We start from the raw sequence: 17,500 nt of genomic DNA, 5'->3' as shown, positions 1-17,500 counted from the left end.
TTTTTTTTTTCCTTCTTTCCTTTCCTTCATATATTATTTCCTTCTTATTTATTCATTTCTTGTTCTTGTTTCCTTCCTTCCTTTTTTTTCCTTTTTCATTTTCTTTGTACAGTCTTTCATTTCGATTTCTTTCTTTTTCTTTTTCTTTATATTTTCTACTTTCCTTTTATTTTCTTATTATTTGCTTTTGTACGTTGCTTTATTTCGATTTTTTTTTTTTAAAGTTTGTCATTCGAAAATTCTCTCTCTCTCTCTCTCTCTCTCTCTCTCTCTCTCTCTCTCTCTCTCTTCCCCTTTGATCTTGTTTCCTTGTTTTTTTCTTTCTTTTTTATTTTCTTTTGTTTTCCTTCATTTCACATCCTTCCTTTTCCTTTCCAGTCTTCCTTCTTTACTTTCTCCTTTATTATTTTCTTTTAATTACTTCTCTTTTTCAATCCATTCTCCTCTCTCTCTTTTATTTCCTTCTTTCCTTGCTTCTTCCTTCTTCCTTTCATTCCTCCGTCACTTCTTACACCTCTTCCTTCCTTCTTCCCTCTATTATGAATCAATCTCCTTTCCCTCCTTCCTCTCCCTTCTTTCTTCCCTTTCATTCATTTTTTTTCCTCCTTTCCTTCCTTTCCTTTCTCATCCTCCGCCCATTCTTCCTTCTCCTTTTGTTTCCCTCCTCCATCTTGTCCTCCCTGCCTTGCCTGCTTGCCTGCCTGCCTCTCCTCCTCCTCACTCCTTCCTCCATGTCCCTCTCCCTGTCCCACCCCGTCCCTCCACAGACTCGCTCTCAAGACCTCTATAATTTGGGGTCACCAAGACGGGCCAGTCATGCTCTGCTCTTCTCCGATTTGCAGACACTCACATTTAAAGCAGAAATTGGATCTCTCTCTCTCTCTCTCTCTCTCTCTCTCTCTCTCTCCCAACAGTCATCTTCCTTTTAGCTTTCTGTTGTGTATTATCTCTCTTTCTTTCTTTTTCTTTCTTTTTTCTTTATTTCTTTCTCTTGTTTTTGTTCTGTTTTGTGTTTTTTTTTCAAGGGTTTATTTATTTATTTTTTTTTTTTTGGTTTTCTTTTTGTGTGTGTGTGTGTGTGTGTGTGTGTGTGTGTGTGTGTGTGTGTGTGTGTGTGTGTGTGTGTGTCTTTTTCTTTCGTGTGTTGTGTTTATTGTGGTTTGCTTTTATTAAGTTATCAATTTCTTTTACTTCTATCTGTCTATTTTCTTTTTCTGTTTCGTTCTTTTTTTTATGCCGTAGTCTCTCTCTCTCTCTCTCTCTCTCTCTCTCTCTCTCTCTCTCTCTCTCTCTCTCTCTCTCTCTCTCTCTCTCTCTCTCTCTCTCTTTCAGTTTTCCTTCAATTCAAGTCCTTTTATTTTTCTTTCCACTCTTCTTTCTTTGCTTCCTCCGTTATTATTTTCTTTTGATTATTTCCCTTTTTCAGTCCATTCTCCTGTCCTTTCTTCTTTTACTTCCTTCTTTCTTTACTTCTTCCTTTTCTCTCTCTTTCGTTTCTGTCACTTAAAGTATTACTATCTTGTTTTATTGCGCTATTTACGTTTCTTTTCTTTTCTTTTTTGTGTTTTTTTACTTTATTTCTCGTTCGTAGGACAATATCATACTTTAGGTCTTTTTTATTTTCCTTATTCTTATTCTATTTTCCCTTTTATCATTATCTTTTTAGTTTTTATCTTACTTTAAAATGTTCTTGTTTCTATCTCATCCTTTTTTCCTCAATCCTCTCTCTCTCTCTCAGGTTTATTCGTCAGGCTTTATTCGGGGTCAGTGTTTTGCGGAGAATTAGATACGCGCGGTGATTTGGCAATGGTTTCACGCCGGATGCTCTTCCTGACGCGACTCTCTCCTGTCTCCAGCCTGGGACGTCCACTGAGCTGCACCGACCTGTGCCCGCAGTGGCTGGCTGGACTGGCCTCACTGATATGCTCGTATAGTGAAAGGAACACAGTGTTTCTTACCGTACAGTGTTCTGGACAGAAAAGAAGGAAAAATGTCTCTGCCTTAAAGTCATGTTTCCTGCAGTATACTGTTACGTAATATGACTTAAAGGAAATCCAATATAATATATGTGTGTATAACAATAGAATATGTGTGTATAACAAGAAATAAAATTAAAGAAATAGAATAACTTTTCTGCATCACAAAAAGATACGATATTATGAATCAAACTCTGGAAAGCTTTATGCTTGTGTTTTATTATTAAAGAGACTCGTATGTTGATGTATTATACAAAAATAAGCCATTCTTTTCAGCTCAGCGCTATTGGATGGCTCTTCCTTTTTTTTAAAGTAGGAGGAACACTGGTCAGGGGAAACAAAGACTTAGAAGAAGTCAGAGTCCCAGTTCCTAAAATCCTCCAGATTTGGAAAAAAAAAAAAAAAGTGTCTGAATTACTTCTTAAAACCTGCTTCCTAAATAGGAGTTTAGGAGTTTAGGAAGAAGTGAATTCAGAAACAGGCAGGGAGTTCCGGAGTTTAATCACAATAAAGGATGAATGGCAGAGAATATTGGATAGAAATCAAAGAGAAATCAAAACATTGTTCCTTACTCCAACTGAAACTTCTCAATGCGACACTCAGTTTGCACCACGCCGTTCGCGGGTCGACCCTTCAGAGTATCCTTGTGCGTGGCGTCCTGCAGGGGCTGGTCTTGCGTCGCAGCCCGGACTCTGTCGTCATCATCGCGCCCTTGGCCTCTGCGTCGCGCTCATCCTGCAGGGCTTCGTAGCTGCTACCGCTGCAGCATCCCTTTCCTCCGTTGAGGCGCCCGTCACATCGGAAGTGGGCGTGGGTGCAGCTGTCGCGGCTGCACTAGCGGTGATCGCGGCATTCGTCGCTCCAAAAGCTGCTGAGGCGCTCGTCTTGCTCGTCCGTGGGGCAGCCTGTTCCTCCGCTGAGGCGCTCGTCTCGTCGAGAGTCGGCGTGGTTGTAGCTGTCGTGGCTGCACCAGCGGTGATCGCGGCGTACGTGAGTCGAGGCGCAATTTTCGCTTTCATCGCACAGAGGCTGCCGCTGCCCTCCTACGCGCCCTTCGCTTCTTGGACGAGCTCATCGTGCAGCTCTTCGCGTTGGCTGCAGCGTCGTCTGCCTCCGCTGAGGCGCTCATCCCGCGAGTCGTTGCTGCCGCTGCAACAGTCTCCTCCGCTGAGGAGCTTGTTTCGCTGACCGTCTCCGCGGCTGCAGGTGTCGCGGCTGCAGCATCGGTAATCCCGTCATTCGCTACGGGAGCCTCGCTTCTCGCTCTACGGGCCGCTAGCGCCTTCCTGCGAGCCCTTCGCCGGGCTGCACGTGTTGCGGTGACTGCAGCACTCCTGGCGCTGCTGTGGTCGGAGGGCACCGCCTCGCCCTGAGCCAGTGTGGCGGGAGCAAAGTGACGCAATACTTCGAGAAAGGCGTCACTGACCGGGGCAAATACATCCAGGCCTCGCTCCTCTGCCTGGGCCACTTCCTCGGCCCAGGTCAGGGCGGCCCTGCCCTCCCGCTCCTCCCCCACGCTCTTGGCCTCCATGTATTCCGGCTGCTCCTCCGCCACCTCCATGACACACGACAGGAGGTCATCGTGTGACATTTTCGCTGGCACGGTCTTAGACTCCAGCTCTTCCTGCACATCATTAGCTGATGTGCAGGAAGCTTGGTGTTCCTGGGAGCGGCGCCCGCGCCGCCCCCGGAACAACCTGAAGAGCCAGCCGAAGCAGGCTCGGCAGCCCTTGTGTTGCTCTTCCTCGCTAATGTCGCAGATGTCGGCGGCCATGGTGCGCTCAGTGACGCCAGAAGTCTTCATCATTCCTTGCTGGTGTTTGGTGCACAAGGGTTCCCTTGGCGGGGTTTGCTCTTTAGACTGTTGAAGGCAGTCCCTCAGAGTGGGCAGCAAGCTGCTCTTATTACTACAAGGACCCTCTAGCAGGTGCACACCGCCAATATTTAACATCAAATTGCAAGTTTTCCCCATTGGCCATTAACTCCAAGCTGGACTAACTCCAAGCACTCCAAACACTCCTAGCCAATCAGCTGCTCCCTGATGTGTTGGGGCGAGGCTCCGGTGCTGGGGTGGCGGTTGGGAGAGGATTACCATTGGTGGAGGAGGAGGAGAGGCTACGGTACATAATGATTAGTATACTGCCAAGTGAATGAATAATGATGACAATATAATAATAATGATAATTATAATAGTAATAATAATAATGATACTACTACTACTACTACTACTACTAATAATAATAATAATAATAATAACAGTAATGATAATAATAATAATAATAAAATAGTAATAATAAAAGCAATAATAATTTAAAAGGACGAAAGTCACACATAATACCAAACATCAGTATACTCTCTTTATTCCCTTCACTGTTACATCTCACTCTCTTTTACCACACCACTCTCTCTCTCTCTCTCTCTCTCTCTCTCTCTCTCTCTCTCTCTCACTACAGTGACCGCCTCCATTACAGATAAATGTGAAGTGACAGTTTCCAAGACTTATGTGGAGACGATTCCCGATTTTTGTGCTCAATCAGCCGCGAGTTAATGAGGCGTTGTGAGTCACGAAGCCACGCCGCCGATACTTTTTACGGAGACCTTTTTTTTTACTTTCCGTTTCCTTTTCCTTTTTTTTTTTTATTATTGTAAGGGGAATGTTATTAATTCATATATAGACGTCAGAGAGAGAGAGAGAGAGAGAGAGAGAGAGAGAGAGAGAGAGAGAGAGAGAGAGAGAGAGAGAGAGAGAGAGGTGGTAGAGTGAGAGTAATGTGAGCGTGATGGAGATGTGATAATGGTGTGTGTGTGTGTGTGTGTGTGTGTTTCACTGTTTGTTTGATCTGCTGCAGTCTCTGACGAGACAGCCAGATGTTACCCTACGGAACGAGCTCAGAGCTCATTATTTCCGATCTTCGGAAAGGCCTGAGACCAGGCACACACCACACACCGAGACAACAAGCTCACAACTCCTCGATTTACATCCCGTACCTACTCACTGCTAGGTGAACAGGGGCTACACGTGAAAGGAGACACACTCGAATATCTCCACCCGGCCGGGGAATCGAATCCCGGTCCTCTGGCTTAAAAAGCCAGCGCTCTAACCACTGAGCTACCGGTGTGTGTGTGTGTGTGTGTGTGTGTGTTACCACAATGACATACACACACCACGTTTATGGGTCTGTGCCAGTATTATCTTCCTCCTCCTCCTCCTCCTCCTCCTCCTCCTCCTCCTCCTTCTCCTTCTCCTCTTTCTCCTTTCCCCCATTTTCCTCCATCTCTTTTCCTGGTATTTCCTCCTCTTCCTCCTCCTCCTCCTCCTCCTCCTCCTCCTCCTCCTCCTCCTCCTCCTCCCACCTCTCTCTCTCTCTCTCTCTCTCTCTCTCTCTCTCTCTCTCTCTCTCTCTCTCTCTCTCAGTAAGAAGGGACACTATTTGATTTAGCGCGTCAGACTTCAGCTCTCTCTCTCTCTCTCTCTCTCTCTCTCTCTCTCTCTCTCTCTCCCTACGCACACTTGTACACATCTCCCCTTTCTCTCTCCCTTCTCCCTCTCTCACCCTCCTTTCTCCCTCTCTCCTTCCCTCTCCCTTCTTTCCCTCCTCTCTCTTCTCCTCCCTTTCTCATCTCCCTCTGTTTCTCCTATCTTATCTCTTCCCCCCCATCTCTCACCCTCTTTCTCTCCCGTATTATGGTATAGCTTATGAGAGAGAGAGAGAGAGAGAGAGAGAGAGAGAGAGAGAGAGAGAGAGAGAGAGAGAGAGAGGAAATGGTTAAAAAAAGTGAGAGAGACAAAAGATGAAGGAAAGGATACAGGAGAGAAAGAGGAGGAGGAGAAGGAGGAAGAGGAGAAGGAGGAAGAGGAGGAGGAGGAGGAGGAGGAGGAGGAGGAGGAGGAGGAGGAGGAGGAGGTAACTCATAATCTTCCTGACACATTGTACTGACTTGGCTACCGAGAAGAAGAGGAGGAGGAGAAGGAGGAGGAAGAGAAGGAGGAAGAGAAGGAGGAAGAAGAAGAAGAAGAAGAAGAAGAAGAAGAAGAAGAAGAAGAAGAAGAAGAAGAAGAAGAAGAAGAAGAAGAAGAAGAAGAAGAAGAAGAAGAAGAAGAAGAAGAAGAAGAAGAGGAAGAGGACGAGGAGGAGGTAAAAAGAAAGAAAGGAAAAGACCAGGAAATTTTTTAAGGTAATGCAATGAGAGAGAGAGAGAGAGAGAGAGAGAGAGAGAGAGAGAGAGAGAGAGAGAGAGAGAGAGAGAGAGAGAGAGAATAGGAACTAGAAGACATAGAAAGGATGAAAATAAAGAAAATGAATATAATTGAAAGAAGGAAAAGAAAAAAAATAGGTGTGAAAGTAAAGGGAAGGAAAAAAGATGGATGAAAAGGAGAAAGAAGAAATGAGAGAAGGAAAAGATGTAATGAAAGAGAAAGGGAAGAATAGAAAAGAATAGAAAAATATGAGGAAGAAAAGGGAATAGGAAGCGAAAGAGGAAATGGTAGAAAGGAAGATGAACAAGAAAAAAAAAAAAAGCAGAAATAGGAAATAGAAGATGAGGATAACGAGGGAAGGAGAAGAAGAAGAAGAAGAAGAAGGAGAAGAAGAAGCAGAAGAAGAAAGGGGAATAAATAAAAGCAGAGAGAAATAAAAAAAAAGTAAACAAAAGAAAAGAAGAGTAAAGGATAAAGAAGAAAGACAGAAAGAAAGAAAGAAAGAAAGAAGAAGAACAAGAACAAGAAGAAGAGTAGAGAAGAAAGGAGAATAAATCAAACCAGAGAGAAAATAAAATAGCAAACAAAACACAAAGAGAATAGAAAAAAAAAACATTAGAGAAACAAAAACAAAAAATGAGTAAAAGATAATTAAGAAAATGAAATAAATGAAGAAGAAATAACAAACGAGAATAACATTAAAGAAAAAAAAGAAAAAAAGGGAAAGAAAAATGAAAAAAAAAATATAAAAAGAAGGAAAATTAAAAGAAGAAGAAAGTATAGAAAATAGATGAAAGAATGAAAATAAATGAAAATGTAGGAAGGAACTGAGGGTGAATGAGATGAATGGAGGAGGAGGAGGAGGAGGAGGAGGAGGAGGAGGAGGAGGAGGAGGAAGAGGAGGAGGAAGTTTGTTCATGAGAGTATAAAGTAATAATTCTAATAAAATGAGTAAAGTTGTATGTGAGTAGAGAGAGAGAGAGAGAGAGAGAGAGAGAGAGAGAGAGAGAGAGAGAGAGAGACATTCCTTCATAGTCACTTTTCCGGTTTTTCTCATCCATTAATTTCACTCTCTCTCTCTCTCTCTCTCTCTCTCTCTCTCTCTCTCTCTCTCTCTCTCTCTATCTATCTATCTATCTATCTATCTATCTATCTATCTATCTATCTATTTCTGTTCCTTACTTATTCTTCTCTTACCTATCATCATATCTTCTTCTTCTTATTATTCTTTTCTTCTTCTTCTTCTTCTTCTTCTTCTTCTTCTTCTTCTTCTTCTCCTCCTCCTCCTCCTCCTCCTCCTCCTCCTCCTCCTCCTCCTCCTCCTCCTCTTATGTCATCATTTATCTCCACTTCCTGATTCCTTCTTTCATACCTCCTTTTATATTATTTACTCTCCTTTTCTCCTCCTCCTCCTCCTCCTCCTCCTCCTCCTGACGCAAACAATTAATATTTTTCAACATGCATGGAGACACTATTTCCTCCACACTATTATTTATTGTCTTCTTCTTCTTCTTCTTCTTCTTCTTCTTCTTCTTCTTCTTCTTCATTGATTTTTTTTCCTTCCTTTTTTTTTTTTGGTTTAATTTATTGTTTTTGTTTGTAGATATAACAGGAGTGTGTGTGTGTGTGTGTGTGTGTGTGTGTGTGTGTGTGTGTGTGTGTGTGTGTGTGTGTGTGTGTGTGTGTGTTTCAGAGTTACATGTGCGTATTTTAACAGAACACACACACACACACACACACACACACACACACACACACACACACACACACATAAATAAATAGAAATAAAAATAGATGATAATAATAAAATAGAATAGAAAAATATAAATGAATAAATACATAAAGGAAAGGAGAAGATAATTGATTGTGAGGAGAAATAGTGAAAGAATCTTTATAAAGTGTGAAGAGGAGGAGGAGGAGGAGGAGGAGGAGGAGGAGGAGGAGGAGGAGGAGGAGGAGAAGAAGAAGAAGAGGAGGCTGAGAAGTGAGGAAATGGGAAAATCATATGGAGAGAAAGACAAGAAAAAAATAAATAAGACGAAAGGAAGAACAAAAATAATAAAGATGATGATGACGACAAGGAAAATTAAAATTAGAGAAAGTAAAAATGACGGTGATAATGATGATGAGAAGAAAGCGAATCTGGGTAAGAAGAAGAAGAAGAAGAAGAAGAGGAGGAGGAGGAGGAGGAGGAGGAGGAGGAGGAGGAAGGAAGAACGTAAAACACAACGATCTAAGAAGAGGAGGAGATTAATTAGGGGGAAAAAAAAAGAGGAAGAGGAGGAGGAGGAGGAGGAGGAGGAGGAGGAAGCAGATGGCCCTAATTATGAACAGGTAAAAAATCAACACCATTTCTATTCCTCTTCTTCTTCTTCTTCTTCTTCTTCTTCTTCTTCTCCTTCTTCTTCTTCCACTTCTTCTTGCTATTATTATCATCATTATTATTATTATTATTATTATTATTATTATTATTACTATTATTATTATTATTATTACTATTATTATTATTTCCACCGTCATTACGATTTTGATTGACTTAACTATCTTGTAATTCTTCTTTCTCCTCCTCCTCCTTCTTTCTCCTCCTCCTCCTCCTCCTCCTCCTCCTCCTCCTCCTCCTCCTCCTCCTCCTTTTATTCATTATTATCTTCTTATTTATTTTCCTTCAAACTGTGATTCGATTAATTAAAAGATAATTCACTTAATCGCAAATTTGATATTCCTCGTTTCCCCGGAAATGAATGAGAGAGAGAGAGAGAGAGAGAGAGAGAGAGAGAGAGAGAGAGAGAGAGAGAGAGAGAGAGAGAGAGAGATTGAAATTACAGCATCCCAGATTTTTTTGGATCTCTCTCTCTCTCTCTCTCTCTCTCTCTCTCTCTCTCTCTCTCTCTCTATCTATCTATCTATCTCTCTATCTCTTTCTCTCTCTCTCTCCTCCTCCTCCTCCTCCTCCTCCTCCTCCTCCTCCTCCTCCTCCTCCTTATCTATTAATCAATTTGTCTATACCATTTCTTCCTCCTGGTTGAATCTCTCTCTCTCTCTCTCTCTCTCTCTCTCTCTCTCTCTCTCTCTCTCTCTCTCTCTCATTAATCACGGCAGAAAATTTAATACAAAGCCACAACGTCATTCATCTTTCAGCAAATTTATCCAACGTCCGAATATTTATAGCCATTAATATCCCATAGCCTCCTTTGTCTTTATTTTTTTATATATATTTTTTATTTTATTTTAAGTTTCCTGTTCTGAGTTTTCTTTTTCTTTCTTGTATGTGTTCTTATTTTTTTATTATTTGTTTATTTGTTATTTCTTTGTTTTTTTTCTTTTTTTTTCTTTTTGTTTCATTTTTTCTGTTCTGAGTTTTGTCTTTCTTATATTCGTTTTTTATTTTTTCATTTTCTTTTCTTTTTATTTTGATTTCAAGTTTTTTTTTCTAATTTTTTTCTTATATTCGTTTTTATTTTTTCATTCATATTTTTGTTCTTTTTTCCTTCTTATTTTTGTTTATTTATGTATTTTTCTTTTTTATAAATTTATGGGACAGTCACTTGTTTTTTTTTTTTTCTCTTTTCCCATTTGTGTATAGTTGATTTCTTTCTTCCACCTTCTTTTCACACTTTTCCTTTATTTGGTTTTTATTTTTGTCTTAATTTTTTTTCTAAGGTTCTCTAAAAGTGTTCGTTGTGTTTTTCTTCTTTTCATATCCGTATTCTCTTTCTTCGTTTTTATAGCTTGATTTTTTTATTATTATTACTATCATCATTATCTTTATTGTACTTCTGTATTCTCTTTTTTATTTTCCTATTTTCCTATTCATTATTTAATCATCATTCTTCTGTCATCCTCATTCTTTTTTTTTCACTCGTTTCTATTCCCAAGTTCCTTTTTTAAGTTTCCCTATTTCATTATTCTTTCATCTTTCTTCCTTTTTCACTCCAATACTTTTCCTTTATTTCTTGTATTTTATTGTTTTCCTGGATCCAGTTTCTTATCTTATTTATTTAATCTATCTATTTATCCACCTATCTATCCATCAACTTCTCATTTGACTCAGTAACGTCACAGAATCCGTCACCTCTCACTGGTCGGCTCGGTGGTGACGTAAGAGGCGAGACTAGCTGTGATTGGCGGATTGGCGGACACAGCTTTCATTTGTCTTGTCTCGTGGTGTTTTTTTGCGCGGGTTTGTGAGGCGAGCGTTGATTGGTCAGTATTCAATGGGGTGTCTTTTTCCGTGACACGTGATTGCTTACTTGAAAGTGACATGTGGGGGACGCTGGCTGAGGGTTTGAATTGATTGGGTGATTGTGTGTGTGTGTGTGGGTGGTGGTAAGTGTGTGTGTGTGTGTGTGTGTGTGTGTGTGTGGCTGGGTGAGTTTGTGTTATTGTTGTTGTCGTTGTTCTTTTTCTCCTGTTTTTCTTCTCGTTCTTTTTTCTTTTCTTCATTTTCTTCACATATTTTTTTTTTCATATATTACAACAACAACAACAACAACAAATACAAATATAGCCCAATCCCTACCACCACTACCATCACCATACCACCACCATCACCTTCACCACCACCACCACCACCACCACCGTTCCCTTCCTTCCCAGATGTGGCTGGACTACAGTTTGCAGTGGAACGCTTCAGACTTCGGAAACATTCAAGTGATTCGCCTTCCCGCGGAGAAACTGTGGAAACCTGACATCATTCTGTACAACAAGTGAGTGAGGAGGTCTGTGTGTGTGTGTGTGTGTGTGTGTGTGTGTGTGTGTGTGTGTGTGTGTGTGTGTGTGTACGTAAGTGGATGGTAGGCAGGGTGATCTCTCTCTCTCTCTCTCTCTCTCTCTCTCTCTCTCTCCTTTTAATGTGTGTGTGTGAGTGTACGTAAGTGGGTGGTAGGCAGGGTGATCTCTCTCTCTCTCTCTCTCTCTCTCTCTCTCTCTCTCTCTCTCTCTCTCTCTTATAAAGGAGGTCCAGCACTAACTCACTCCATTTTCTCTCTCTATTTATCCTCCTCTTCCTCCTCTTCGTCGTCGTCCTCCTCGTCCTCCTCCTCCTCCTCCTCCCATTTACTAACCCTGTGTCCCTCGTCCCTCGCAGCGCTGACAGTCAGTACAACAACGCCATCCTGAGCACAACATCATCGTCACCTCGGATGGTAACGTGACGTGGCTCTCCTCGGCCATCTTCCGCTCCTCGTGCTCCATCAACGTGGAGTACTTTCCCTTCGACGAACAGAAGTGCGTCATGAAATTCGCTTCCTGGACCTACGACGGATTCCAGGTGCTGTCACGTGTGTTGGTTTTGTATTCTCTAAGTAGCTAACCTAACCCTAACCTAACCCAATCTAAGCTAAGTTAACCAAACCTAACCTAACCTAACCCAACCTAAGCTAAGTTAACCTAACCTTACCTAACCTAACTTAACATATCCTCCCAACCCAATCTAACCTAACCCATTCCAACCCAACCCAACCTAACCTAATCTAAGTTAATGTAACAGCCATGCCTCTCCCTTCTATTACCTAACCAAAGATTACCACAACCACAACTCTTCCAACATCTCTTCAGTACCAGGACACGTTTCTATATTCGTTCTGGTTACTATTTGGTGATTTGATACAGCTTCAGAAACTCATGTGGGGGATTGAATTAGTAAAAACTGGCCATTCATCTTTTGACTTCCATGGACCCTTCCTAATGTCAATAAAATGGTCTAGTCATACACCGCCTCTTGCAGCTTCTCTCATTTTCTTGTGAGAGAGAGAGAGAGAGAGAGAGAGAGAGAGAGAGAGAGAGAGAGAGAGGCGTAGTAAGTGCTTTCTTAAATCCTTGTTGAATTTGAGTATGCGAGAAGTTTTAAGATTCATGTGAGAGAGAGAGAGAGAGAGAGAGAGAGAGAGAGAGAGAGAGAGAGAGAGAGAGAGATTTGCCAGATATTGAAACTTGCTTCTGTAATATTTTTTTTCATTTTAAATTCATTGTTCTTTTTCTTTTTTCATTTTCTTTATTTTGCTTTATTATTGTCTTGTGTTGTTTATTATTACATTTCTTTGCCATTACTTTCTCTCTCTCTCTCTCTCTCTCTCTCTCTCTCTCTCTCTCTCTCTCTCTCTCTCTCTCTCTCTCTCATTTTTCACTCCTTACGTCTATATCATAATCTTTTCCTTCTCCATTAATCCTCTTCTCCTCTTCCCTCCTCTCTCGTATCTCCCTTCCCCTTATCTCCTCTACCTTCCCTCCTCCTCCTCCTCCTCCTCCCAACCTTCCTCTTCCTACCCTTCCTCTCCCCTTCTCGTTTTACCTCTCTCTCTCTCTCTCTCTCTCTCTCTCTCTCTCTCTCTCTCTCTCTCTCTCTCTCTCTCCAAAAACACCTCTCCATTTGTCACCTTTTATCTCTCTCCCTCTTTTTTCCCCTCTTTTTCCCCTCACCACCTCCTCCTCCATTTGACCTCCATTGACCTCTCCCCTCGCACTACCCCCAACACCTCTCACCTTCCCCTCACTTTCCCCATCACCTCTCCCACTCTTCCTCTCACTTTCCCCTCTTTTTCCCTCTCTTCTCCCCTTCCTTCATTATTTTAACTTGCTTTTTAATTAACTAGTGACCTTCTTCTTCTTTTCTTTTCCCCTTGCCCTTGTATTGTCTGTCTGTCTGTCTGTGTGTGTGTGTGTGTCTAGTATGTGGTTGAATCTGTCTGTCTGTCTATCTGTCTATTTATCTAATAATTTGTGTACCTACTTGTCTTTCTGTCTGTTTGTCTGTCTATTTATCCAGCTATTTGTGTGTCTGTCTATCTGTCTGCCTGCCTGTCTGTCTGTCTGTCTGTCTGTCTGTCTGTCTGTCTGTCTGTCTAACTACTTAATGATCTACTAATCAGCATAACTTATTAATCATTTAAACCAAATCCAATCAGCTTAGTCTGTGAACTCTTTCTCTCACACGCACACACGCGCGGACACACACACACACACACACACACACACACACACACACACACACACACACACACTATCTCTCTCTCTCTCTCTCTCTCTCTCTCTCTCTCTCTCTCTCTCTCTCTCTCTCTCTCTCTCTCTCTCTCTCTCTCTCATTTACCTCCCTCTGTTTACTCCATGCCACTCACTCATCCATTTCCTTCCTCTCTTTCCACCCCTTTACACACACACACACACACACACACACACACGTTAATCTATTCCTCTCCCTTTTTCACCGTGTTCCTATCCACCCACTCACTCACCAGCTCTCCATTACCCTCCCTTTCTCATCTCCTTCAGGTTAACTTGGTGATTCAGACGGAGGAGGGAGACCTGAGCAATTACGTGACAAATGGTGAGTGGGATATGATGGACATGGTGGTGGAGAGGAACGTCGTCTATTACTCCTGCTGCGAGGCGCCTTACCCTGACATCACCTACCACATTATTCTCAGACGCCGCCCGCTCTTCTACGGTACGAGGGATAGGTGTGGGGGGAGCAGAGGGAGAGGGAAGGTGAGGAAAGGGTTTTATAGTCTGTCTACTTTTCTACGGTACTAAGGATAGGTGTGGGGGCAGCAGAAGGAGAGAGAAGGTGGGGAAAGGGTGTCATAGTGGCTCCTGATCGGTCTGAATGGTGGTATCCGGAGCAATGCGTGGTTGTCAGAGCTTGAGGAAAACGTTATAGTCTTGTGATGAGTGTGTTGGTCAATAGAAAAGTATTATTCACACACAATCAGTTAATCAATAAGCTACACTATGTTTTGAATCCAAGAGCCACTTTAGAGTAGAGAGAGTATAGGAGTGGTAATGGTGTATATAAAAGGGTTAATGGAGGTGATTTAGAGTTTTGAAAGAAAAGAAGGAGAATTTGAGTGTGTGTGTGTGTGTGTGTGTGTGTGTGTGTGTGTGTGTGTGTGTGTGTGTGTACAACTTCTACTGTTTCTCTTTAATGATATTTACTCCTCCTTTCCCTTCACATATTTACTCTCCCTCTTTCTTTCCTCCCTCTGTCATGTCAGTACTCTCACTCATTCATATCCATCATTTCTCTCTCTCTCTCTCTCTCTCTCTCTCTCTCTTTCAAGTATTTCCACTATTTACGTATATTTCCTCACGACTTACCCATTTTCTCTCTCCTCTTGGCAGTGTTTAATCTGATCCTGCCATGCGTGCTCATCACCGGCATCGCCCTCATGAGTTTCTACATGCCCAGTGACTCCGGAGAGAAGGTGACTCTGGGCATCACCACGCTGCTCTCCATGACTGTCTTTCTCATGGTGATTGGCGAGTCCATGCCGCCCACCTCAGAGAAACTGCCGCTCATTGGTGCGTTGGTGGGCTGGTGGATGGCTGCCGTAGAGATCTAGTCGTATTCTCAACAACCTCTATTTTCAAAGGGTTCTAGTTGAAGTGACACGGGTTTTTAAGGATGTTTCTGTGATTCTAGTGACATGTTAACAAGTTTTCTGCATTACCAACAGGACAATGCTCTTTAGAACTCGGCTAATGGTGTCTGTGTTCTTTGAAAATGGTCGCGGTGAGAGAGGGAAGTGTTTCTGAATTATGGCGCCTGAATGGTATTTAGAAACGCTCCGCTCTCTCACCACGACTGTCTTCCAAGACCACAGAGATGATTAGCGGGGTTTTCAAGAGTATTTTTCATGTTAATAATGTAGAAATCCTGCCAATCTGCCTCTAGAACTGTAAAAATACCTAAGAACTCGTGTGAATTTAGATAAAGCCTTTTGAAATAGTGGAAGTGAAGCGCAGAACTGCTTCTCTCTCTCTCTCTCTCTCTCTCTCTCTCTCTCTCTCTCTCTCTCTCTCTCTCTCTCTCTCTCTCTCTCTCTCTCTCTCTCTCTCTCTCTCTATATATATATATATATATATATATATATATATATATATATATATACACACAAAATCTTTTATTTTGTCAAGGAGTCCAAGAAATGTGTGCGTAGAGAGAGAGAGAGAGAGAGAGAGAGAGAGAGAGAGAGAGAGAGAGAGAGTGTGTGTGTGTGTGTCGCAGTTAACCAGTAAGTTTTCTCAACACAATTTTAACAACACGAAGCCAAATACCACATATTCTTCCCCCCCACCCTCTCTCTCTCTCTCTCTCTGTCTTTCTGTCTGTCATTCTGTCTGTCTGTCTGTGTCTCCCTCATTTGTCTCATCTCGTGCTTACATCAGTGCTAAGGGAGGAGCAACGGTAAGGAAGAAAAACTCAAGCCCCGCGAGCACACACAGGCCCTATCTGATGACCATACGCTCTGTAATGCTGCTGGCGGGTCAAGAAGCCAAAAGGGTGGCGCGGTTGTACGGCTGCTGGCTGGCTGGCTGCGTGTGGGAGGGAGTCAGGAGGGTGTGTGAGGGGAGGTTTGAGATGTGTGTGTGTGTGTGTGTGTGTGAGGGGAGGTTACAGGAGGAGGATGTGTGGGTGTGAAGAGGTGTGTTCTGGAGGGGAGGAGTGTGTGTGTGTGTGTGTGTGTGTGTGTGTGTGTGTGTGTGTGTGTGTGTGTGTGTGTTTGTTGTTATTAGCGTTTATTTCTAGTTACAACAATTTGCCACTACCACCATCTAAATTACCACTACTAAACTACCACCATCCTTAACTTCATCTACCACCTACCACCAACCCCTCCATCACCACCACCACCACCACCACCCACCATCAAAACTACTACTATTACCTTCACTACCACCACCACCAAACTACCACCAACCAAAACCACCTTCACCACCACCACTATTCTACCACCTTCACCTTCACCACCACCACCAACCACCTTCACCACCAACCAAAACCACCGCCACCACCTTCATTCCCACTAAACTACCATCACCACCACCACTGTTCTACCACCAACCTCTACCACCACCTTCACCACCGAAACCACCACCACCACTACCCTCCCGCAGGTCTATACTACGGCGTGACAATCTCCCTGGTGTCCTTCGCTACGGGCCTATCGGTTGTCACTCTGAACATACACCACCGAGGGATGCGAGGCCGTGAGGTGCCCGCCCTGGTGAAGCGTGTGGTGTTCTGCTACCTGGCGCGGCTCATGTGCATCAGGCTGGACATTCCTGATCCCATGGGAGGACAGGGGCACCGCTTCCCGCCGCCACAACCACCTTCTGCTGCTACTTCTGGTGGTGGTGGTGGTGGTGGTGGTGGTGGTGGTGGTGGTGCAGGTGGTAATAGCCAAACTGCGGTGAGTTTTTGTTTGTTTTGTGTTGCTCAGAGGAAGAAAAGGGGAAGGGGAAAGGAGAAGGAGAGGGGAAGAGAAGGAGAAAGGAGAGAGAGAGGGGAAAGGGAAGGAGAAGAGGAAGGGAAGGGGGAAAGGGAAGGGGAAAGGGGAAGGAAGAAGGAGAAGGAGAAGGGAAAGGGAATGGGGGAAGAAGGGAAAGGAGAAAGGAAAGGAAAGAGGAAGAGAAAAAGGAAGGAAAAAGGAAGGAGAAGGAAAAGGAAACAGGAAGGGAACAAGAAAGGGAAGGAGAAGAGGAAGAGAAAGGGAAAGGGGAAAGGAAGAAGAGGGGAAAGAAAGGGAAGGAAACAGTCTTCATTTTGCCACTTTAGTCAGGAAAGAGAGACCGAAATGGATGCCAGTTTAGCTCCACGTGTTATGTCCTTCCTTCTTTATTAAATTATTATCATTTATTTGTGTATTCGTGGACCAGTGAAGGGGATATAAAGACGGAGAAGAGAGAAGAGAAGAGAAGAAATAAAGGGATAAAGAAATGAAACTATAACAAAACCATTCAATATAAGAAGAAGAAAGGAGAGAGAGAGAAAAAAAAAGAGAATAACAGTGCAGAGAATCAAAAGAGGAATAATATACAAAGAAGAGAAAGGAAGCAAAACTATTAGATACAGAGTAGAAGAGAGAAGAACAAGATAAATGAAAAAAAGACGAGGTTAGGTTAGGTTAGATTAGGGTATAAATAAAAACAGGTATAAAAGAGGAAGGAGGAAGGAAAAGAGTAATATAATGTTGTTCCCCAGGGTGAGTTTTGGGAAGGACAGGGAAGGAAAGGAAGGAGAGCTGGTAAAATGAAGGAAATGAATGAAATAAAATGATGAAATAAAAAAAAACAAATATATAAGAGGAAAGAGGAAAGAAAGGACTAATATAATGTTGTTCCCCAGGGTGAGTTTGGGCCCCACGTGGACCTGACAGATCGCCTGCTGGAGGAGGAGACCAAGTGTGAGAATGGAGGCGTCCCAGGCACCAGGTAAGGAAAGGAGTGCAAGGGAAGGGAAGGAAAGGAGAGCTGGAGAAAGAAGGACAGCTCGTGAAATGAAGGAATATAAGGAAAGAGAAGGAGGGAAGGGAAGGGAGGGGATATGAAG

General features: G+C 42.8%; 1 protein-coding gene and 1 non-coding gene across 2 annotated transcripts in view; one reads left to right on the top strand and one right to left on the bottom strand.

Moving 5' to 3' along the window:
• LOC123511168 (neuronal acetylcholine receptor subunit alpha-10-like) overlaps nucleotides 1-17,500 on the top strand; it is a 61,766-nt gene that overhangs the window by 32,417 nt on the left and 11,849 nt on the right. Inside the window, 7 exon segments of the mRNA XM_045266823.1 lie at nucleotides 10,771-10,880; nucleotides 11,261-11,292; nucleotides 11,295-11,443; nucleotides 13,441-13,615; nucleotides 14,290-14,469; nucleotides 16,066-16,361; nucleotides 17,297-17,382. Coding sequence (XP_045122758.1) covers nucleotides 10,771-10,880; nucleotides 11,261-11,292; nucleotides 11,295-11,443; nucleotides 13,441-13,615; nucleotides 14,290-14,469; nucleotides 16,066-16,361; nucleotides 17,297-17,382 — 1,028 coding nt within the window.
• On the bottom strand, nucleotides 5,022-5,096 carry Trnak-uuu. Its single transcript has one exon. It is a non-coding gene; the product is annotated as a tRNA-Lys (tRNA).

This window comes from Portunus trituberculatus, chromosome 31 (genome assembly GCF_017591435.1).
Source record: "Portunus trituberculatus isolate SZX2019 chromosome 31, ASM1759143v1, whole genome shotgun sequence".
Lineage (NCBI taxonomy): Eukaryota > Metazoa > Arthropoda > Malacostraca > Decapoda > Portunidae > Portunus > Portunus trituberculatus.
This window is presented reverse-complemented; position numbering and strand designations above follow the sequence as displayed.